General features: G+C 39.0%; 1 protein-coding gene and 1 long non-coding RNA gene across 14 annotated transcripts in view; one reads left to right on the top strand and one right to left on the bottom strand.

The window, feature by feature from the left end:
- Window positions 1-1,487, bottom strand: part of LOC138940525 (uncharacterized) — a 5,671-nt gene extending 4,184 nt beyond the window's left edge. The window contains exon 1 of the long non-coding RNA XR_011448008.1: window positions 609-1,487. This is a non-coding gene — a long non-coding RNA (uncharacterized lncRNA). The remainder of the gene's footprint in view (window positions 1-608) is intronic.
- On the top strand, window positions 1,043-24,646 carry LOC138940454 (histone lysine acetyltransferase CREBBP). Of its 13 annotated transcripts, none has more exons than XM_070309433.1 (25): window positions 1,044-2,544; window positions 4,048-4,203; window positions 6,230-6,438; window positions 6,531-6,905; window positions 6,991-7,330; window positions 7,444-7,707; window positions 8,587-8,907; window positions 9,001-9,213; window positions 9,368-9,773; window positions 9,863-10,035; window positions 10,332-12,169; window positions 12,299-12,456; window positions 13,757-13,870; window positions 13,958-14,092; window positions 14,268-14,744; window positions 14,898-15,063; window positions 15,310-15,486; window positions 15,619-15,849; window positions 15,929-16,159; window positions 16,278-16,397; window positions 16,482-16,783; window positions 16,997-17,428; window positions 18,140-18,446; window positions 18,541-18,967; window positions 19,061-24,646. In XM_070309433.1, the coding sequence occupies exons 1-25, from the start codon at window positions 2,466-2,468 to the stop codon at window positions 19,540-19,542; spliced, it is 8,133 nt and encodes a 2,710-aa protein (XP_070165534.1). In that variant the 5' UTR covers window positions 1,044-2,465; the 3' UTR covers window positions 19,543-24,646. The 13 variants fall into 13 exon arrangements, with proteins under 13 accessions (XP_070165474.1, XP_070165534.1, XP_070165562.1 ...); XM_070309461.1 differs by having other exon boundaries at window positions 9,410-9,773; window positions 10,374-12,169; window positions 19,061-24,645; XM_070309373.1 differs by having other exon boundaries at window positions 1,043-2,544; window positions 18,143-18,446; window positions 18,541-24,646.

Raw genomic sequence — 24,646 nt, 5'->3', positions numbered from 1 at the left:
ATTAGTTGCGTTGTGGATTGTCTTGAATTATTATATTTGTACGTATTGAACTTATATATATATGTATATATTACATAACTGAATATTATATATGATAAAGATATAATAAAGAATATACAATCGCATACAGACAAAATATATTTATCGTTAGCTCTAAATCTCTATTGCGACCAAGTTTAGAGATTATATATTTATTAAAGTATTAAAAGTGAATTTTTTTGATAAAGTTAATTTTTATAACGTATATATAACGGCCCTTACATATATTAATATATATAAATACATATTTTATAATCTAAATCTTGTTTATTCTTTTCTAAAATAGCACAAGAATAAATGTATTCCTTAATAGCGACGAAAAATAAGTAGATATGGTATACGAAAATTATAATATTTAAATTTCACGATATTTACTTTAATATATGAATCAAGATTAAAGACAACTTTATACTAATCGCAAATACATGCAACGTAGACTCGAAAACGATAAATACTTTTGCATTACACATGTATACAACGTAATTATGATTTTCGTGAAACTTATTTTTTACGGAAGATCGCCCTCGAAAAGATTAAGTATAAATTAATAAAAAGATCTCTCTATTTACATCATTTGAAATGATTTTGATAGCTGTCTCTCGATTTTGCGATTAGCATCTCGCGTCACTCTCTTTTTCCGAGATACGTATATCTTGTGTACGCGACAGACAGCAGCAGGCACGATCTTGGAGATCGTATAATCGTACGAGACACCAGATCACATTTATTCACTGTCGAGGGAGACTCTTTCGGGGATCCGAGCCGTTGCTTCTCGCGTCGAAACGATGGTATCTCGTATCGAATAGACGCCATGACGAACGGCGCGACGGAAACGAGCGCGGTCCACTTTGGAGGCTCTCGCGCAAGCTTCCGTGACAGCAGCGGCGGCGTACCCGCCGCCTCCACTCGTCCAATGGCGCGCGTCTCATCGACTGTCACGTGACCGCGCTCGGCCAATGAAGGAGGCGATCTAGATTCACGGCCGTTGTCGCCGAGTCGGGCATATTCTGACAAGCGTAGAAAAAGTCGTCAACAGCGGCCGCCATTTTACGTTAGCCAACGTTAGCCGAGACTCGTGCGGTACGGTGGATCGCGTTTCCCGTGCGAATTTCTGTGGCGAGCGCGCGTTGGTCGTCCCAGTGCCGATACGCGCGTACGCGTTCGCGTCCTTGGATCGCGTACAGATGTACGGGGGCATAAACGTCGATCCCCGCTGATGGTTCGCGCGCCCCGTGTGTGTCGCAGTGTGCCGAGGCGAGAGATAGAAGAGGAGGAAGAGGAGGAGGAGGAGAGGAAGAAGAAGAAGAAGATGGTGCCAGAGGGCCTCTCGGGAGCGACATCGTCGCCGTGAGCTAGCGCCGTGCGCGCAGCCAATCGTTTGACGAGTCGTCTGCGAGGAGCACGTACACCGCGATTTGTGTGTATTTTACGATAATAGATACAGTGTGTCGGGAGAGAAAAGTTTGCGCGGTGAGCTACCGCGGTAGTAGTAGATCCCGCGCGATCGGATCGTTCGGCTTCGTGTCGCGACTCGTCGATTCGAATCGAATCGTGACGAGACGAGACGAGACGAGACGAGACGAAACGAGACGAGAGACAGTCGCGCGCTCTCATTCATCCTCTGGCGATCGGAGCGGCACTCGTCGTCGAGACTTTGTCGTGTCGTGTCGTGTCGTCACCGTTCGTCGTAGTGGTTGTCGCCGTCGTCGCTGTCGCGGTCATCTTGCCGTCCCGCCAGCGACGCGGCACCGCAGCCGTCTCGTCATCTCGTATAGAGACAGAGAGCGAGAGTGAGCGAGAGAGAGAGAGAGAGAGTGAGTGAGTGAGGAGCAGCAGCAGCAGCAGCAGCAGAGCAGAGTAGAAACAGAAGCAGACATTATTATACTCGGATCGCGCGGTGTTTGTTCTCACTTGCGTGCGTGCATGCGTGCGGATTCCTACCGCCGGGGTTCGACGTACCCCAACCCCTACGATGCCCAATGGTTGACCGTGCACCGCAGTGTGCTACACGGGGACGCTTCACGCGCCGCGGTTATCATTGTTATTGTTATGCTCGCGAATACGATTGCGGCTCGGTGAACTTGTTACGCGGCTTCATCGGCAGTAGGGAAGAGACGGCAGCGCTATTATTGACGACGATTACGAGTATAGTGTTCGTAACGACAGCAACGGCGACGGCAACGACGGGGCCGACGAGGACGACGGTCTTCTAGTGAGAGAACGAACGAGGTAGCTCGCCGACGAGCGCCCCGAGTTTTATCGCTTTATGCGGCGCCGCCGCCGCCGCCGCTGCTACTGCTACTACTACTACTACTACTACTACTACTGCTGATTGACAGACGATCGGAAAGAGCGAGGAGCTTGGTGGAAAGGAAGAGGTTAGGTTTATTACGGAAGAAAGATAACAGGCCTGCGGAGGAGGAGCCATGGCCGACCACCTGGTGGACGGCCCTCCGCCGAAGCGGCCGAAGCTCGATCCGTTCCAGGGGCCCTCGGATACGACGGGTGAGTGATGATCAAATCACACGAGTATAGGTATATATCTTCGACGTCGCGCCACTTCTCTTCCCTCCCCTCCCCCTCCTCGTCCTATCCCGTATATCCGAATCTCCTTTTTCCTCCTATCAAGGAAACGATTCCCGTGACTAACCTCACCGGGAAGCTCACTCGGGAAGCTTCTTCCCTTCGCGTGCACTCGCACACGGCGGAGAAGAAAAAAGGATCGCCTCTCTCCCTTCCACCCCCCCCTCCTCCTTCCTGACCGTCTGATCGGTGTGCACTATACGATTTTTTTTTTTTTTTTTTCCCCTTCACGGCTGGCACGAGCGGCCTGGTACCTTCTTATGTTGCAGTAGCGGAATCCCCCCCATCGGTTCAATCCGCGGCTATTTATTATCTATCTTTGACGCGCGAGTTCTCGTCGCGAATCTCTATTCAAAATTTACGATACGGCATGCGAGATATTAGAGGTGATGTTATACGGCGAGGTGACGCCGAGCGTCTTCGCGCGCTCCGAGTCCTCGCGATCCTGGATACGTCAAGAATGCCCGGCGCGCGCGGATCAGAGGTAGGGGATGGTGGGAGGGAGGGATGAGGGGGAGGGGAGGGGAGGAAGGGCGCAAAAGTTGAAATTGAATTTTTCATTCGGTTTCACATGGTTTCTTTCTCTCTTTCTTTTTTTCGCGTCTATCTCTTTTCAAGGGGGGCAGAATAATTTTTAATCCCTACGCGCGGATGGGGTACGAAGGATCTAACATTTGACATTTCTTTTTTGGCACATTTGGCGTGACAGTTTGTGCACACGGTGTGTCGAATTTTGTTCAGAGATTATTTCGATGTGCAAATATTAAATGTTTATGTTTTAAGAATGAGTGTATGTTATTCTCCCCTCCGTCCTTACTGCACTTGTGCCATCTTCTTCTTCTCTTTTTGAATCGAGTGTACTATATATATATATACTAGCGAATATACATATACAGTTCTGTATATTTTTCTAGACGTATTTAGATATAAACATAGTTGTGATCCTGTAGAGAATGCATGAGGATGCATGATATTTTAATGTTAAAGATTACATTTCGCTGGCATGAATAATGCGCTATAATAGATCTCTTTACTATATATATATATATATATATATTTTTTTTTTTTTCTCTGAATACATTTTAATCATCTCTTAACAGTTTCCAAACTTTGAAAATAATGCACATAACGCTACATTATATCGACTATAATTACATTTTATATTCAGTTATAATATGTAAAGTATGAAAATATTGCTTATTGCGAGGGTACTAAGTCGCAGAAACAAAATTATAGAAACAGTTTGAGCCCGAGTTTTCACAATCGTCAAAAATCGCATCGAGTTTGGCCGCGTAAAAAAAGCGATCGTTGATGATTATCGAAGACTGCTTCTCAAACTGTTTCTATCACTTAGATACCGTAAAAAAAAAAAAAGCCTAAACAGTTTCCTCCTTCATTAAACAAAAAACTGTGATATATACGTAGTGGGTATGGCGCCTTTAATGATGCACCATGCTTATACGAACTACGGGGGAGGTGGCAGTGGTAACATGCAACAAATACAGGGCCCACCGCAACAGCTACATCTACAACAGCATCAGCTGCAACAACACTGGAACAACCATGCCATCCAGAAAAGAAGTAAATATCATTATCAGATCAAAAGCGAAAGATAAAAAAAAAAAAAAAAAAAAAAAATTAAACCTAGCACTATGTAAAATTCGTTTATCCGTCCAATCATCTCACATAGTGATATACCATACATTTTCTCGTAAAGTTTACTCAGTTGTCTCAGTCTCTGGTTTTCAGTGATATTGATACATCTTCCAGTTGCGGTACTTTCTAAGAGAGATGCGTGGTAGTTTTGTCACTATGGTTCAATGTAACTTTAGTCTCTATATTGTCTACATTTAGAGAAGAAAATTGAAAGAAATGGATGTCACGGTATAATTTATTCTTTGAAAATATGGCAGAGCACATTAGAGCGGCAATATGTGGATATATAACTTGTCTTACTTTGAACACGGACTGATTCACTTTACATAGCAATGGAGAAAAATTGGATTGGTGTTGTTAAAGGTACATAAGATTCAGATATAAACCAGTTCCCCTCTTTTTCCGATGAACATCGTCAGACATTTATGTATAATGTAAATCAAACATAACATAACATAGACATGCGACACACACGCGCGGAGCTCGTGGACTCTTGCAGAAGAATTGCAGAGGTGAAATTAAAATTGCATATATATATATATATATGTACACACTATATTTATAGCGTAAAAAGTTTACGATACAGGTAATAAAATAGTTGAATTGGGAGCGAGGGGGGAATTGAGACGCCTATATATCAAAATGCAATTTCTTACAGATATCAAAAACATAAAATAGAATGAAAAAACTGCGTGCACCAACACTTTTTTTTTTTTTTTTTTTTTTTTTGTAGCAAGTCTCGAATTATTTTATTTTATTAATTTTAGGATGAGAAGAAAAATAGGCGCTCTGTTGTAATACATAGCGTCAAGAATATGATTCGCTTGAACAGATATTTTCTAGAGTGACTGATTTCTTCGCATGACTCTCTTCTATAAAGTTTGCCATCAGGTAGCTTCGCTGGTTGCTTGTTTAGTTTAGCACTAATTTATTGTGCCGAAAATTTTTCATTCTGCTGTAGAATAAGGCTCCTTTTCGTTATGCTCATGCAGTGTATGTCTCATGTCTTATTTTTCATGTTTGTTTATATCCATGTATACAGTTTTCTGTATTTTTTTGTTTTCTTTTTAATATAGGATTTCTCTCTGCATTTGTATTTTCCTACATAATATATATATATACATACATACATATATATATATATATATATATATATATATATATATATATATATATATATATATATATGTGCGTGTGTGTATGTATATGTACACCCTTTTTTTCTCCGTCAATGTATGATCAGTCGTGAATAGATAAGTAAATTTTTAAGAATTTTATTTGCTAATAAATGTTACATATACGTGAAAATCTTTGAAAGATGTTAATAGTATATTAGAAGTGTTTTCCTTGTATGATATATTATAGAAACAAATTAAACGATTTTTTTTTTGCTATATATGTCTCTACATGCAGTAATATATGTACATGTATATAGAGATACAGTACACATGATACATAATGTACATAATGATGTGTGCGTAATACACGTATTCATAATATCAAAAATATATATTGATACTCTGCTAAAATTTTGATGCTAAAAGCTATGGTGACGGCGCTGAAATCTTACCTTTGTAAAATTACTAATGATTTCTTGGTATCTGCGGTACTTATATCATACTCATTATAATCATTTGAGTCTGCAAACTGGTCATTTCAGGAAATAGTACACCCACAATATGTATTCTGTTGTCAAGTTTTGGTCAAAACAGTTTATAAAAAATTAATATAATGGTTTTATGTATATGCAACAATTAAAATCAAATTAAAAAAAAGTATTAAAGTAATATTAAATAGTAAAATACAAAAGATGATAAAATATTATATTTTATTTGCATAAGTGTAATAAAGGATGTACTTTTCTAAATAGCCAGTTTCCATTATCGCAATGGAAACATGATAGCTATTTACAGAAATGTAATTTTTAATTTTCTTTTTCGTTCATTCTCAGATTACATTACAAACACAGAAATGTTTGATCTTGAAAATGATCTTCCTGATGACTTGCTATCGTCTACATCTTGGGGTTCCGCGACCGAGAGTACCAAGCCACCGGCAACCGGTCCTGGTCCAGGGCAGCAAAATGGCGCTCTCGACTCAGAACTTAGGCAACATGTACAGCAGCAGCAACAACTTTCTCATCATCTTATTCAACAGCAGGTATGTATTAATTATTATATTTACAATATATTTAGGTACTCTAGTTTCGTCCATTGATGGCGCATTATACTTTATAAACAATCATTGAATAGGGCAACAAGAATCTGGTAGCGAATTCGTTGGTCATGGCTGCCGGTACACTAGGCAATAAGAGTCCAAATATGCAATCACCACCGAACGTTTCTGTCTCCAAGGGAATAGTCGATCCGCAAATGGTCGTGAGTCTCGGTAATCTACCGAGTAGCATAGCCAGTTCATTGGCAAATAATCAAATGTCCATCGCAAATTCGATGGGTGGTCTGCAATCGTCCATGAGTATGGCCGGAAGTAACCCTGCAATGTCGATGCCGGGTGGTATGAATTCCGGATTAGTGATGACTAGTACTGCTAGCGGGAACAACAATATGGGAGGGATGGCCGGGGGAAGTTTGATAGTAACCAACAGTTTGAACAAACCTTTAAATACAGTACGTTAACTTGTACATATTAATGAATGTTGTGGTAAAAATTAAAATGAAAGATATTCGACTAATGAAGAACGATTTTTTGAAGGTGACTATGATGGGCCCTAATACTCAAGCTATACATCATCCTAGCGGGCCTCACGGAGTCACGCCGATGCAAAACGGTCCCGGCATGATGAACACGAGGGCTGTGGCGATGCAGCAGCAACAACAAGCGCATATGGTCGGTCCAGCGAGAGGACAGAGTCCTCATCAGCAAGTGCATCAAGTTGGTATCGTTGGTCCCAATCAAGGCGGTCCTAGGATGCAAGCTCCTCCTAACATGACGAGTTTACCGAACATGGGACAAATAAGTGCATCGAGCCCATACGGTTATGGTATATATAATCTATCTTCTCTTGCTTTACGCATACGAAGAAAAGAAATCGGTAAATAAAACTAGATTTAAAACAGAGAAAATAAAATTTATAATATAATACAGGTTATGCAAATATTGATGGGCTTCGACCGAAAGTAACTGTATACATCAATAATTTCATAGGTGTTGTCAAACCGCAACAAAAGGCCGTGGGTACAAACATGACCGCTATGCAAGCAGCAGCAGCAGCCGCCAACAGATTTACCGGAACGGCCGGCCCTATTGGTACTACGAACGTTGTAGGCGGTCAGGAAGGTGGAACGGCAACACAACAGGCACAACCATCCGCACCGAGTCCCGCTCAACCTCAGTCAGGAGCGTCGACTGGAGGACAGCCAGGTCCCCAACCAGGTGCTCAAGGTCCAATGGCTGTACCGACTCAAGCTGGTAGGTTTATACAGGATTGGGAAGTAACGCGTTACTTGTAACGTTGTTACCGTTACAGTTACTCTTTTTTTTTTGGTAACGATCGTTACTTTTTTCTGTTTGTAACGGTAACAGTAATGTCGTTACATATTTACAGTAACGGTAACGAATTAGCCGTTACTTTTATCGTTATCTTTTGGTTCTTTATGATTTTATATCTATTCAATAGATGTATTTTTTGAAAAATATTTTGTAGCCTTCTATCATAGGCTGCATTCTGGTAGTCACTGCTGGTACTGAAAATCTATAGTAACGTAAATTATATATTTTACAATACTGATAGTAAATATTGGTATATACTCTTAATAATATCAATATTTCTCTTATCAATATTTAAAAACAATGTTTGATAAAAATTTTCGACAAAATTGAAATTTGTAAATTACAATTTAAATTCCTATAAAGATAAGCGTATTAAAAAGTAAAGATATTAATATAAAAAATTAGAATCATTAAATAAGTTTAATATAAAAAATGCTTGCTATATAGAGACTAATTTAGAGTTTTTAATTGTAACATAGATTATTATATTTTAATATTGATTATTAAATAATTTTATAATCTAATAGTTTATTTTAGCATTACAAAAAACAAAAACATAACGAAAAAGTAACGAATCATTACTTTCCAAGTAACGGTAACGATAACGTGTTACTTTTTAAAATCAGTAACGAGTTACTTTTTACAAAAAATAACGGTAACGGTAACGCGTTACTTTTATAGAGTAATGTTCCCAACTCTGGATTTATATTTACTCATTATTATAAATATTATTTTTAGTACATTGCTAAATAAACTTGGTATATTTTTACCGAGATCTCTTTTATCTGTTATCTTTAGGGGCAGCAAAATCGACACCCGATCCTGAAAAATGTAGACTTATTCAACAACAATTGGTACTACTTCTACATGCGCATAAATGCCAACGCCGCGAAAATCTAGCGAATGGTGAGATGAGACAGTGTACCTTACCGGATTGTAAGACGATGAAAAACGTCTTGAATCACATGACAAATTGTACAGCCGGCAAGAATTGCACTGTGCCGCACTGTAGTATGTCCAGACAGATTATCAATCATTGGAAACATTGTAATCGGAGTGATTGTCCAGTTTGTTTGCCGATAAAACAAGCGAATAAAAACAGATCTAATTCTGCGCAAGGTAATTTAAATAAAATTAAAAATTTTGTTTATGAAGATGACATTTTGTGCGCGATAATTCTTTACTTATCTGTATTATATATTTTTTTATTAGCTCCTGCAATCCAACCAAATAATCAGCCAAATCCAAGTCCATCCGAGATGAGAAGGGCTTATGATGCTTTAGGAATTCAATGTCCGACAACAACACCGGGACTCTTACCCGGCCAAGGCGTTGGTAGAGGTGTTAGAATGCCAACGCCCGGCATGGCAGGTCCGCCAGGTACACTGGGCAATGTTAGATTAGCAGCACAACCTCAAACACAAAGTAAGTTGTACGATATTCTACTTTGAAAGTTTATCAATTGCTTGCATTTCTTTCAAATGTAAAATATTCTATTAAATTTATATGTATATGAAGATATATATATATATATTTTTTTAGATTCTTTTTAAAAACATAAAATATGTGATTTGTATAGATGTGAAAAGAAACGTGCCATGGGCGTCCATGTGTGTTTCAGCTGCGCCGGGACAGTCCGTAGTCGGTGCTGGGCAACAAGTGGTCGCTCCGAACGTATCTCTTCCTTTAAATTCCGATCCTAGTACGGTCGGAGTAGCCGGTAATCAGACAGTACCGACCACCGGACCCACGTCCGCCGCAGCGGCGGCCGCTGCCAATATACAGCAGTCAGTCAACATGCAAACATTGTTCGGACTAAACGAGTCCGGACAACCCGGCGTAATCGGCGGAGAGAATAGATTAGCTAATTTGCAGCTTCCAGGTGGTCTTCAGTCTGGTCAAGTCACAGCGACACCAGTGCAAGGAACAAAGGAATGGCATATGTCTGTCACTCCAGATCTCAGGAATCATCTCGTTCATAAACTGTTAGTAAGAGCTTTATTATATAATACATATGTTTGTTTGCAGTTTTTCTTCTAGTAAATAATAACACAATCGTTGTTTATTTTCTCAGGGTCCAAGCAATATTTCCAACTCCTGATCCTCAAGCTATGCTCGACAAAAGAATGCACAATTTGGTCGCATACGCGAGAAAAGTGGAAGGCGATATGTATGAAATGGCTAACTCGCGATCAGAATATTATCATTTGCTAGCCGAGAAAATCTACAAAATTCAGAAAGAACTTGGTAAGTAGCACAATTTTAATGACTGAAAGTTTTTTAAATCTTTTGGTAATTAATTATTAAAAACTATTTTCACATTTTTTTCATTCTTAAAATTATATTACTGTTTTTTTTTTTAATTTAAAATATTTATGTTTTGAACATGAATTTGAATTTAGCGGTTTATTAAGAGACAAACGCGGATGTGGTAGTGCGTCATAGAAAAATTACTTTCTATGAAGCTGATTGCTGTAATTACTGATGTATGTTTTGTCATTTCTTTAATAAACAGACAATTTTTTTTTCTTCTTCTTTTTAAGTTCAAAACTTATATTATAAGAGCGATTTCTCGAATCAAATAGACGAGAAACGACAGAAGCGGAAGGAACAGCAACAACAACAATTGCAAGCGCAACAACAGCAACAGCAACCGCAGCCAGCGGGTACATCCGCTCCAGGACTAAGGCCGTGCGCTCCAAATGTGGGGACCGTTATACCAGGGACATCGAAACCTGTCGGAACGGTACCACCTACTTTACGAAGTCACTCACCCAGTATGAGTCAGTTGGGAACGATACCTGCAATGGCCATTCAGCAGCACAATAGAATGCAATTTCCTCAGCAACAACAGCAGACCCAACAGCAGCAGCAGCAGCAGGCTCAGCAACAACAAGTACAAGCTCAGCAACAAATACAGCAGCAGCAGCAACAAGGGATCCTAGTCGGTCCTCCTGGTCCAAGTCCAAACGGACAATCCACATCCAATGCTAATATGGTGCCGAATCCCGGACTTAGTCCGTTTGGGCAGCCTCAAATGTCCCAAGCTAACCTCACAACCACCACTGCATCTAATAATGCAACGACTAGTCAATTCCCGACATCTAACGGTACGGCTTCCGGTTTACCCAATAGCTCTCCTATTCAGAATCAGCATCAGTTCCCCGATCTAATGAAAGTCAGAGCCTTAGCGCAAGCCCAGGTTCAGGCGGCGCAACAGCAACAACAGCAGAATCAGCAACAGCAGCCACAACCAACAAGCACCTCGAATCAGGTTGGCACTTCGTCAACATCGATCCCACAAGCACCATCACCGTTCAGCATGCAACAACCGAGTGCGCAACAACAACAGCAACCAAATCAGCAATTCCCCACTCGACCATTATCAGCTTCTACGCCCAATGATAACGGTATCGCTATATCAACGCCGCAGACGATACCACCGCCTGCATCCAGTGGACCGAGCCCGACGGGTGGCGTATCCGCAACGACGGCGACGGGTACGACGAACGGACCTCAATCGACTACTTCCACGCCAAATACACCGCTTGTACCATCGCTAATGACACCGAATCAGACGGTCTCGTCTGCGTCTAACCAAACACCACCCCATTCAGGCCCGACGCCATCCCCCGCCGGTCTCGCGAATCTTGGCAAGGGTATGACCTCGCAGGAACGGGCTGCGTTGAATACCCCGCGCAACACGTCCATGTCCTCACAGATGGCCGCTATCACGGCAGCTCTGGATCGTGACAATTCTCCCAGTCCACCGATGAATAACAATAAGGGCAAGCTGGATTCTATCAAGGAAGAGACTATAAAGATGGAAATTAAACAGGAACCGGAGGAGCCGCAGAATCACAGGATGGACGGTGGCAAGAGTGTGAACAATGAGATTAACATCAAGACTGAGCCGAAAACTGAGCCAATGGAAGAGGGCTCGAATGAGGCGACCATAAAGGAGGAACCTGGCATCAAGGAAGAGAGCATGACTCCTATCTCCGGTCAGGATGCGATCACCTCTGACATTAAACCTATAGTGCCGGAACCGATTCAACCAAGCGGCACGTCCACCGATAAGAAAAAGTGTTTGTTCAAGCCTGACGAATTACGCCAAGCATTGATGCCGACGTTGGAGAAGCTGTATCGACAAGATCCTGAATCCATACCGTTCCGACAACCCGTGGATCCTCAGGCGTTAGGTATACCGGATTACCCGACCATCGTAAAGAAACCTATGGATTTGTCAACGATCAAGAAGAAACTCGACACGGAGAAATACAGCGATCCGTGGGAGTATGTCGATGATGTGTGGATGATGTTTGACAATGCCTGGCTCTATAATCGCAAGACTTCTCGAGTCTATAGATACTGTACTAAGGTAATTTCTATTCAATGAGATAGAGTATCTCACTGAATATAATTTCTATAATTTACGTATTTATGTCTAATTCATAATTCCCGTTCTTTTTTTTTTTTTTTTTTTTTTTTTTTCTCCCATTAAATACAGCTCTCAGAAGTATTTGAGCAAGAGATAGATCCTGTGATGCAGGCTTTGGGATATTGCTGCGGTAGGAAATATACATTCAATCCCCAGGTGCTCTGTTGCTATGGCAAGCAACTCTGCACAATACCTAGGGATGCAAAGTATTACTCGTATCAAAACAGGTCAGTATGCACTGTAGTACATGTATTAAATCAATTTGTAAAATTCACTTAATTAACATAAAAGATAAAATATTATTTTAAAATGCTAATACTTGAAAACGTTAAATATATTAAATGTTAATATTAAACATATTAAATGTTAAAAATAAATGTTAATTAAATGTTATTAAAAATATTAAAATATTAATACTTAAAATATTTTAATTTTAAATTAAAATTCAATACTATTACTAAAATTTAATAATATTATTTTATATAATATTATTAAAATTTGGTAATATTATTTTATATAACTAATTCAGACATTAAATAAGTGTGAAAAATGGTTTGTTTTTTTTTTCCTTTTTTTTTTTTTAATTCTGAATTTGAAATGTATGCACGAAGAGGACACATTCATAGTATTTCAAGATATCCACTGAATTAGCAACTTAAATTTTATCAAATAGTGATTTTATAGATTTACTCAATTCCCATAAGGCATTTATATTTAAAAAGCATTATAATTTCTGCATATTCCGCGTATTCATTTTGTATAGGCATTTTTTATTCGAATGTCTTGTTGCTGAATACGCTAGATTAAATTGGCAGGTTAATTAACCTGCTTTTGAAAATATGTGCAAAAGCAGGTCAGTCTCCTGATCTACATTTTCTTTTTTAATTGAAATTTATAGTAATTACTCATACAAATTTTTTTTATATTTAACTTATACTTGAAGTTTATACATGAATTGCGCATATATTTATGGGATATGTATTCTATTGAGAGACATAATTGTACCCATCAAAGCAACCTATGAGAAAAATTACAATATTATATCATAAAATCTTATTGATTTCTGAGTATGTTTAGTCTTACATAGCCTTTCGGTATATGCGACTATAAATAAAAAAATGACATATAGTTTGAGATACGCGTCTAACATTGGCACTGTTCTCTTCTTTGTATGTTCGCCCATGGGCTGCGCACGCGCACATATATCCTTGTTTGCCGCTTACTTCTTGTGTTGCCTGCGCCCTTGCTTCTTTCCGACTCTACTGCTGCGAAAAACTTGATACTTGGAAAATGCTAATTGAAAATAAATAAATAAAAAAAAAACACGAACGATCTTCCTACGATTCTTTGAAATGAAACTGAAATCGAAACTGTGAAACAATTGGCGATACCATTGCATGCATGTGTTATTGCGAAAAATCGAATATATACATATAAACACTTGCCGAAATTGGATACACCGAATAAATTGGTCGTCGTTCATCGTTGTTCATGTGATAATACGCACGCACGATGCCGATATAATAGCAGTCTAAAGGGAATTGGTCTTCTGTCCGACAGATACACCTTCTGTCAGAAATGTTTCAACGACATTCCTGGTGACACAGTGACGTTGGGAGATGATCCAACGCAACCTCAAACGTAAGTGTAAAGATGAATGGATATATTATAATCTGTTAATGTGTTATTCCAGTTTATATATGGCATTTCTATCTTTCTCTTTCATAGTGCCATCAAGAAGGAACAATTCCAGGAGATGAAGAATGATCACTTAGAATTGGAACCTTTTGTAACCTGTACGGACTGCGGAAGGAGGGTACACCAAATTTGTGTACTCCATATGGAAACAATCTGGCCATTAGGGTAAATAATGATAATAAAAAACCTCAATTTTTTGTTGAAGAAAAAATTTGGAAAAATTAACAACTTTTTAATTTAGATAAAATTAATATTTTATTTACTATTTGTATTTTAATTCTCAAAAAGCTATGAAGTATCTCGTACATTACTTAGAAAAGTTCTCTTTTTTTTCACATAGATTTACCTGTGATAATTGCTTAAAGAAGAAGGGACAGAAACGCAAAGAGAATAAGTTCAATGCTAAACGATTGCCTGTAACGAAGCTCGGCACGTATATAGAAACGCGTGTGAATAATTTTCTAAAGAAGAAGGAAGCAGGTGCTGGCGAAGTTGCAATCAGAGTGGTTGCATCCAGCGACAAAGTAGTCGAGGTCAAGCCTGGTATGCGAAGTAGATTCGTCGAAAATGGTGACATGCCTGGCGAATTCCCTTATCGCGCGAAAGCGTTATTTGCATTTGAGGAGGTTGACGGTACAGATGTCTGTTTTTTCGGTATGCACGTGCAAGAATACGGGAGCGAATGCACGCCACCGAATACAAGACGAGTTTATATCGCGTATTTAGATTCTGTCCATTTCTTCCGGCCTAGACAATTTCGTACGGCTGTATATCACGAGATTCTTCTTGGATATCTCGATTATGCAAAACAGCTTGGGTGAGTTAAAAAAAAAATTATATTAACTGGATATAATTATACATTATATCCAGTTATTACATTAATATAATATACATTGATACAATACTAATTATCTTTAATATCTAAAAGATGATGTTGTGTATTTAAAAAACACGATGGATATTTTTTTAGTTACACTATGGCTCACATTTGGGCATGTCCACCTTCCGAAGGGGATGATTACATCTTTCACTGCCATCCTGCAGAACAAAAAATACCAAAGCCTAAAAGATTACAAGAGTGGTATAAGAAAATGTTGGACAAAGGAATGGTCGAAAGAATCGTACTCGACTATAAGGTCGGTTAAAAAACGCGTTTTATTTTTTGTTTTATTTTTTAATATCTAGTCTCCAGTGTTTCCAATAAGTGTTGCAGTATCATATTGGAGTCAAATGAGACTTAAATAAATGTGCTGTATAAGCTAATGTTCTTGTTATTAAAAACAATGGACATAGGATTTGCAGACGATACATTTTCTGCCAAATATTTTTTATTATTTACGCGCGTTGAGAGAAAGATATACACATAAAACTTTTGTGTGCAGGACATTTTGAAACAAGCCATGGAAGATAGACTTTCGTCCGCGGCGGATTTGCCATACTTTGAAGGTGACTTTTGGCCGAATGTGCTGGAAGAAAGTATTAAAGAATTAGATCAGGAAGAGGAAGAAAAGCGTAAACAGGCCGAAGCGGCCGAAGCGGCTGCTGCGGCAGCAAACGCAGTAAGTTGTGAAAAATAAATTTTCCTCTCTCTCTCTCTCTCTCTCTCTCTCTCTCTCTCTTTTATTATTATTATTAACATACAATAACTATTATTCTCTTTTTATATATTTTCGTCACTTTTTTTTTTTTAGATATTTTCACTGTCCGAAGATTCGGAAACTCCGGATGGTAAGAAGAAGGGCCAAAAAAAGGCGAAGAAATCCAACAAGTCCAAAGCGAATCAAAGGAAAAATAGCAAGAAATCGAATACTCCTCAGACCGGCAATGATCTTTCCGCAAAAATCTTTGCAACCATGGAAAAGCACAAGGAAGTATTCTTTGTAATAAGGTTGCATAGTGCTCAAAGTGCGGCTAGTTTAGCAGTAAGTTTGTCTCTATTATATTTTATGATTCAAAAGTTTATTACATATGATTATTAATCTTTTACCTAAATATCTTTAGCCGATCCAAGATCCCGATCCCGTTATCAACTGCGATTTAATGGACGGTCGAGATGCGTTTTTGACGATGGCAAGAGAGAGGCATTACGAATTTTCATCGCTGAGAAGAGCGAAGTTCAGTTCCATGTCCATGTTGTATGAATTGCATAATCAAGGCCAAGACAAATTTGTTTACACTTGTAATAATTGCAAGAGTCATGTGGAGACCAGATACCATTGTACAGTTTGTGATGTACGTAGTAAATTATATATATTTTAGATAAAAATATTCTCTTACACATAGACACTTTTATTTAAACTTTCATGTGCTTACTATATCTCTATTTTATTATAACTTTATTTAATTACAGGATTTCGATTTATGTGTGAGTTGTAAAGATAAAGATGGTCATCCGCATCCTATGGAGAAACTTGGCTTTGATTTGGATGACGGATCATCGCCGGCCGATGCCAAACAAACAAATCCACAAGTAATTAAAGAGTTTACTCTACAAATATGTTATTATTACAATAAATCTGTTACTTTTATATATTTTCTTTTGTTCATAATTTAGGAAGCCCGTAAACTGTCGATACAGAGGTGCATTCAATCATTGGTGCATGCCTGCCAGTGCAGAGATGCCAATTGCCGTCTGCCGAGTTGCTGTAAGATGAAGAGAGTAGTAATGCACACAAAGAATTGCAAGAGAAAGACGAACGGCGGTTGTCCGATTTGCAAGCAACTGATCGCGCTGTGTTGTTATCATGCGAAACACTGCCAAGAGACCAAGTGTCTTGTTCCATTCTGTTCCAACATTAAACACAAGATAAAGCAGCAGCAGCTGCAACAACGATTACAACAAGCGCAACTACTTAGGTCAGTAGAATCTTTGTACATTACGATTCTAATGCGACATTAAGATATTTTTGGTAAATCATGTGATTTGGATATCATATTAAAAAATTACTGACAATGATAAATTTAATAAACAATACTAAATAAAATGGAAGTAATAATTCGATATATTCATATCTGTTAAGCTTTTATTTATTAAAAATTTTCACATTGAAAAAACTTTTATTTATGCAGGAGACGAATGGCTGTGATGAATACGAGACCAAGTGGACCTGTGGCAATGCAGACCGGTCAACCGACTTCAAATGTCGCCATGGGGACCGGAGTCGCGATGAAGCCCGGCGTCAGCACTTCGAATTTACCGTCGCCACATCAGCCGGGTATCGGCCTGAAACCTGGCACGCAGACGCCTCCCGCTCATGTGCTACAAGTAGTGAAGCAGGTGCAAGAGGAAGCCGCGAGACAACAAGCACCACATGTCAATTACGGCAAAGTGACACCAGGTGGCGGCGTTGGCGTAGGTGTGGGCGTTGGCGTCGGCGTCGGCGTCGGCGTTGGCGGTCAAACGAGTGGCGTAATGCCACCACCGCAGATGCAACGGCCGTTACCAGTCCAGATGCCGAATCCCGGCACGCATCTCATTTCGATGGATCAATGGACGGCAAGGTATATATTAAAAAACAATAAACTTAAAATGTTCGTAATGTTAATAAGGATAAAAATCAAATAATGGAAAAAGGAAAGCCAATCAGAGTCTGGACGCGGTACTTAAAGCGTAAAAACCGTGTTATATCTTTAAATAAGTATTAATAATATATTATAAAATATCAAACATTTCGGTCTACTTCGGGTCAATAATGACAAGATAAAAAATAGAAAAAATGCAAATACATAGAAAATCATCGTGAGGCGAAGTAATCGGTGGTAAATATAATAAAATAAAAACGCAACGCAACAAAATTATAAATTTTGCACAATGTGTTTACAATAATGTCAAATGGGTCGCAAATGATAACATAATTAAAATCCTCGCAATAATTAAGCTCACCACATATAAGTTCGACTCTCTTTCTAAACGAATTAATGAATCATTACCAAACAAAAAGAATTGCCAACATTAATACATATTGGTCATTCAAATTCCATTGGTAAAAGCCATATGAGTAACAAATTAAAGCGGAGGACTAAGAATCCGATGCAAGCGTAAAGTTCTAGGTAATCAAGAATGCAGGAGTAATAAAAATTAATAAATGGATATGCAATAGAATAATAATTATTTTTGTTACTAATAGATTTGCATCATTATTGGAGTTTGACTAATAGGTTTTATCAAACGAGGAATGCATTTTTCAACTCTCGCGTATATTCTCTTCTTAGCAGGTACCAATCGAACACGGTAATGCAACAAAATCCTAACTTGGCGCGACAGCAAACGCCGCAGCAGTTGATGCAACAGCAACAGCCACATCAAGCTCAACCAGGAATGGCAATGACTGCACAAATGCCGCGACAACCGGGTGTGATTGGTGGACAGGTTGGTCCGCAGGCGAGTAATATGCACAAACATGCTCTGCAACAGCTGATGCAGACCCTCAGAAGCCCGCAGACACCCGAACAACAGAACCAAATACTCCAAATACTCAAAAGCCACCCGCCGTTGATGGCTGCCTTTATCAAACAACGGGTAACTTTATTTCTTTAAAAAAAGAAATAAATAAGTGTTTTTATATTATTATATGCGCATATTTGATCTACTCTTATATAATCTTCTTAATAAGAGGGCGATTGTTCATCAGCAACAACCTGGTCAACATGGCGGAGGAGTCGGCGGCCCATTGGCTCCTAATCAACCTCAACAACCTGGTTTGCAGCATATGATGTCTCAACAGCAACAGCCGCAGCAACAACAACAGCAGCAACAGCAACCGCAGCAGCAGCAACAGCAAGGCAGACTGCAAATACAGGCAATGCTGTCGGCTCAACAGGCACAACAGCAACAGCCGGTGCAACAAGCGCAATGGTACAAGCAGCAGATGCTAGCGATGCAACAGAGACAACAACAGGCGGCCCAACAGCAGCAGCAGCAACAACAGCAGCAGCAACAGCAGCAGCAGCAGCAACAACAACAACAACAACAACAATCGTTTACGCAACCACCAGCGCCGCCGTACGGTCAGCAGCGACCCATACGGCCGTCGCTTCTTGGTAATCACACGATCCCTCGTAATTACTTAGAGAACGGGGAGGCTGCATTACGCAACGTCATTTTTCGACACCAACACTTGCCCAACTTCCCAGGTTATGGCGGTTTCAACGAACAAGGCTACGGTCAGCCGGGTCTGAAACCCACTCCGCCGCCTGTGCCCTCGCCGCAAGGCGTCATGGGGCCGCCGGGGATCTCCGTGCAGCAACAGCTGATGCAATCAGTCCGTTCGCCACCGCCTATCCGTTCTCCACAGCCCAACCCTTCGCCACGACCTGTTCCCTCTCCTCGTAATCAGCCGGTACCGTCGCCGCGATCGGGCCCCGTGCCGTCGCCGCACCACCATCCACCTCACGGCACGCCTACGCATTCGCCGGCACATGAACTCGGTGGCGGTCCTAGTGAGATGATGCTCTCACAATTGAGCGGTGGTCCCGGTGCGCCTACCGGCCATCCCGCCGCTATGCCTCATCACCCCTCGCCAGCGCCGGCGCCTACGAACGGTGGCGCGGACGCTAATGAGGTGACGCCGATGACGCCGCAGGACCAACTCTCCAAGTTCGTCGAGGGGTTGTAGTGACTGTTACGGACGATCACATCGGTCGATTATGTAAGTGATTTCCTTAACTCTTCGCCGGCGGATGCCGGGTCAATCTTAACTTATATTTTAATACTATTTTATAAAGTTTACATGATGATTGAAGTAAATATTTCATGTGTTCAGAATAACACAACGTAATTATCATTTATTTTTATTGTATAATTAAAATGTTTTCTTTTTTTGTGTTTTAATCATCATATATAAATAGCATTTTTTTAAGAAAAACAATTTTAAAATACATTAAAATCAAATATAAAATTTTATTCTGAAATATATGTACAGAAAAAATTTTGTTATGGGTCAAAATTGATCCAAGATCCGTCGTGCGGTTGTTAGAGGATTAAAAGATGATGGCGGCGGCGTTCGGACGGCTGCGATCGTCTACATCGCTTGATTTATAAATAATACGAAATGTTTCGGATATGATCAGATCACTAGATAATTAATTCTGATGCTGTTTCGTGCGCATAAGATAGAGACTGAAAGAGATAGCCTGACGTATATTGCGTTGAATTTTTGTTGAGCGATTGAGCTGTGTTTGGGCTTGAAATCCTCAGGACCGGAGATGGCGAGTTCCGATTTTGCGATCCTTGACCCCTTGTGCGAGATGCTTGGGTCGCGCGCGCAAATATCTTCTCTTTCGATTTTCTTATATCGAGAGAAAAGAAAAACAACGCGATGTTGGTGCTTTTCAATATTACTCGGCCTGGCTCAGATAGACTCAAAATTGTTTTTGTCCTTGGTCAAGAAAGAAAAAAATTGAAAAATTAGTAAAACGATGAGGAAAAACGAAAGACGAAACTATCGAGAGACTATTATTACGTATTTCCCCCTCGTACCATCCGGAGCCCCTTCGATACTATCACTCCTCCTTGCTGCTGCTCATGCAGGATGAGTGAAATCGTACAAATATATACATATATATATATATGTATACGTATATATATGTTGTGTATATTTAATGTTAATTAATAATTAATAGTTCAAATACTATTAGATCGTAATTAGTACGATATAATTGTATGCAATTATTCTATACTAGATCGTATGTAAGTAATATATTCGTTTAAGGAGAAAAAATTTGTTATTAAGATGCTATCTCCACTTAAGCGCCGCCGAAAAGGTTGTATCTCAGCGCCGTAAAATTTTATGAAAATTAGCGCGAGAGATTCCACATTTTCTTAAGTGCTGACTAAATCGTTAGTCATAATGAATGACGGCGATTCTCTGGACAGGATGTCTGCTCATCAGTTGTTGCTCCTGTTGAGAGAATCAGCAATGATGAATTAATATTGATGCAACCAAAAAATAGAAATTCACAACAGGCTGCTAGTGTGTGCGGGAGGATTTATATAAAAACATGTTAATTTTGATGAAGGAAAGAAGAATGAAGTCTTTTTCCAATTGAGGGTCCATAAGCATATGTACAGTTCAATCAAAATGTAACTATGAGAATGCGTATTCGATACCAGGCCCTCAAACGTGAAAACTTTGTAAATATTAGGTTATTATTACGATAACGACGATTATTAATTTACCTGCCGAGTATCGATTAATTATTATTATTATTATTATATTATAATTATAATATATTATTATTATTATTATATTAGTCTATTGACTATGATCAATTCATACATAGATATATTGTAATATTTGCATAGAATGAGAGAGGAATTCACACGCGTTATTATTACACACGGGTTGGCAAATGACCCGCGTACAAAACACCGAATCACATTACATAACTATGCCAGTGTTGTATCATAGCAAAGCTCTAAGTGTAAGCTCCTCCCTCCTCTCTCAGATCCCTCCTCCCCCCATCCCCTTCCTCTTTCCATCTCTTTCTTTACCACTTCTATTTAAAATGACCTAATAATAGCGTGGAATGTGTGTGAACGTGTTGTGGTTCAAAAGATCCGTGCCGTCGGATATTTTTGAAGTACATACTTTGTATAATGTAGCTATTGTGTAAAATTAAGTCAACTGATGATTAAAGAAAAACGTAATTGAAAGCAAGGAAAGATTAGTATACACACAAAAATATATATACACCGGTATAAAGCTGACAAAAACGAAATTTTATAATGATCGTGAGAACGATTGTATTTTCGATTTTCGAGATACAGTCTTGCAGTATAATTATGAATAAAAGAAATGTCAATCGATATTGTAATTTAACTCCACCGAAAATGCACAAAACGCGCGATACATATATATATATATATATATATATATATATATATATATATATATATACGCGCGCGCGCGCGCACGTCTACACACGATTCGAAATTGTACATCGATACGTTACGAATTCTCGTTTGAACTCTCAGCAGCTCTTTGATCGTGTTTCTTTTTTAATTCAACTTTCCTAGATTAACGAAGCAAAAATAGATAAAAGAGAAACGATCAAACTCGGTGAAACTTGATTAAGGTCAGCGGTCGACCTTGATTGGGTGTATCAAATTTTTTCGCATATCGTTACAGGCAATCGAATCCTCTAAAATTCATTGAATGCTTGATGTCTGTCTTGCCGCATTCGGCGAACGTCGGTATCTCGCAGATTGCAACGCATACTGCGACACGATCTGAACTTGCTTTTCTAAGTAGCCTTCTAGAGAAGTCTTGACGAAGCGGTAAAAATTCGATACCGAGACACACATTCCTTCTCTTAGATTACGTTTCACAGAGGGAGAAAAGCGCGTAACGTTCCAAATGATGCATCATTATTATATGTTTTATACATCTGTTTACATATGTTTTACATATCTGTAAAAAAGGGAAGTTTTCCTCCTTTCTCCTTCATGAATCGGACTCGCTTGTTATTTACCGGCTTGAGTTGCTAAGATTTCGGAGGGTCAAACGAGATCGTGAGCGTATTGTGTGTACGCAGTTTTTCTCTTTTTCTTTCCTTCTTTTTCCTTTTTTTATGAACAATAGCGAGAAATTAGCGAGGATTGCTAGCAAAAGGAACGGTAATCGAGTGTAGATTTAAATAAATGATTTTACTATATATAGCAAAGAAAAGAATGTGAAGTAATCGTGTAAACGACAAAACCCAAAAAGTATTTGGCTTAGTATGGCTGTGTTTTTAGGGCAATGTTGTAAATCTGAAAATGGTGTGTATACCTTTGTGGTAATTAAATCTTTAAGAGAGAATATGGATGTTTGAATGCCGCGCATATCAACGCGTATAGATTGATTGTTGTCGGAAAATAAATCCTATATACCAATCGCCTCGCAATAAAAAAGAAAGAGGAAGAAATCAAACGAATAAAGCTTTTCTTCTCGGGGACGACGTTCGTAGCCGATACATTGTTGACCGTCCTTACTCTTTCCGGAAGCGAGCGCAAGGGCGGGCAAGAAGAGGCATTGCGAAAGTCGTCCTTTTGCGACATGCGGTCGATCATCGACAATACCAACCAATGGTGCTTGCAACCAGACGGCATTGTAGAGATTCTCTCTTCCTCTCTCGAATCGCTGTTTGAATGAATATATTGAAATACGAAAAGAGCAAGAGGGGGGAAAAAAGAGTGCGCGTTGGTACGCGAAGCATTCGCAGCGAGATTTATTATTGTAAGCGAGAGAGCGAGCGAGCGAAAGAAAGAGGTGAATGATATATATATATATATATATATATATATATATATATATATATATATATATATATATATATAAACATATGTATTATGATTTTTTTTCTTTTTTATATTTATCGAACATATTCGAGAGAAGATTATGGGCCGCGGTCTGTATACATACACGCGCAAAGCGCGCGCGTCGATGATAACATTATGAATTAATTAATTAATTAATTATCCGATTTATAGACGATAAAACTACAGACAAAGCTATTGGAATATAATAATTATTATTACAATATTATTATTGAAATACCGAATATATATATAGAGTACTACTTTTTATTATGACTTTTCGTAAATAGTGAATTAATTATCTAATTAAAGATTAATGAGACGCATAATGTAACATTTCTCCCCTGCCCCTTCCGCCCATCAAGAGAAATACCTCGAGCGAAAGAGAGGGAGCTCTCTCCCTCTTTCTTCCTCGCGTCGTGTTGCATTCTCGTCCTCTCTGATAGTGCAGTCGTGATAAGAATTGCACAATGATATGATGGTGATGCGTGCGTTCCTTCCTTTTGCTCGACGAAACTTTGGCCGTTTTCGCGGTCGAACGACTCGAGATCGTGTTATATGATTGATGAGAAATATCTTTACCTCCCGACGAGAAAAAAAAACCGCAGAGTGACTTAGGAAGAAAACTTTAGTTACACTTATATATATATATATATATATCGTCGTCGTTCTTTTTTTTTACCTATCGTTTTTAGCGTTAAAAATAATAATATAACGTCGTTGCACGACGACGTTCACCGCCCGTCAGGTTCCGAAACTTTTGCTACCGTCGTTTTTATAATTTTAGAAAAAAAAAACACGCAAAACGGATCTTTTTTATGTAATATTTGCAACATAGATAAGTAATGTATGTTAATCGTGAATATAACGAGTATTGTTACATGATTATTAAAAGAAAGAGTTTCGAAAATACATTCCATTTTTTATTTTTCCGCCGGCTTGTAGATTATATTAATGCGCAAAGCGAGAAAGGGATGGGGGGAGGGAAGAGAGAGGAAGAGAGGATTCTTTTTTCTTTTTTTTTTCCCCATCTTATGTTCGTTAGTACTTTATATCGAAACCTTATACAATTACCCAATACAATTTTGTGCAATTTTTTCTGCTCTGTATTTGCGTTCAACTAAAGCTTTTCTACATGTACTCCGTACATGTAGACAATAACAAACAAACGCGGTTTGATTTATATTGCCACACCATTGTCGAGATTATAACTCCTGCCATATCTATAGCCTCGGTAGAATATTTTATTTCTCTCGCGGTAACTAAATTCATATTTGAACGAAAATCATGGTAAATGTGACGGTGTTTTTAATAGCGTGTTCCTGGGGAAAAAAGTCCATGTACATATATTAAATCATGTATAATTATATATAGAATATGTTCATATTTTCTCTCTCGGGATATATTGTTAGGAAATTATA

This window comes from Polyergus mexicanus, unplaced genomic scaffold, assembly GCF_030449975.1.
Source record: "Polyergus mexicanus isolate NDT 795.1 unplaced genomic scaffold, iyPolMexi1.0 SCAF_2, whole genome shotgun sequence".
Lineage (NCBI taxonomy): Eukaryota > Metazoa > Arthropoda > Insecta > Hymenoptera > Formicidae > Polyergus > Polyergus mexicanus.
This window is presented reverse-complemented; position numbering and strand designations above follow the sequence as displayed.

Bases quoted from the DNA above. Each gene is read 5' to 3' on its own strand.
- LOC138940454 (XM_070309364.1), top strand. From the start codon at position 2,466: ATGGCCGACCACCTGGTGGACGGCCCTCCGCCGAAGCGGCCGAAGCTC. The intron at 15,487-15,618 runs GTAAGTTGTGAA...TTTTTTTTTTAG, and splicing joins CTGCTGCGGCAGCAAACGCA to ATATTTTCACTGTCCGAAGA. The intron at 17,429-18,139 runs GTATATATTAAA...TTCTCTTCTTAG, and splicing joins ATGGATCAATGGACGGCAAG to CAGGTACCAATCGAACACGG.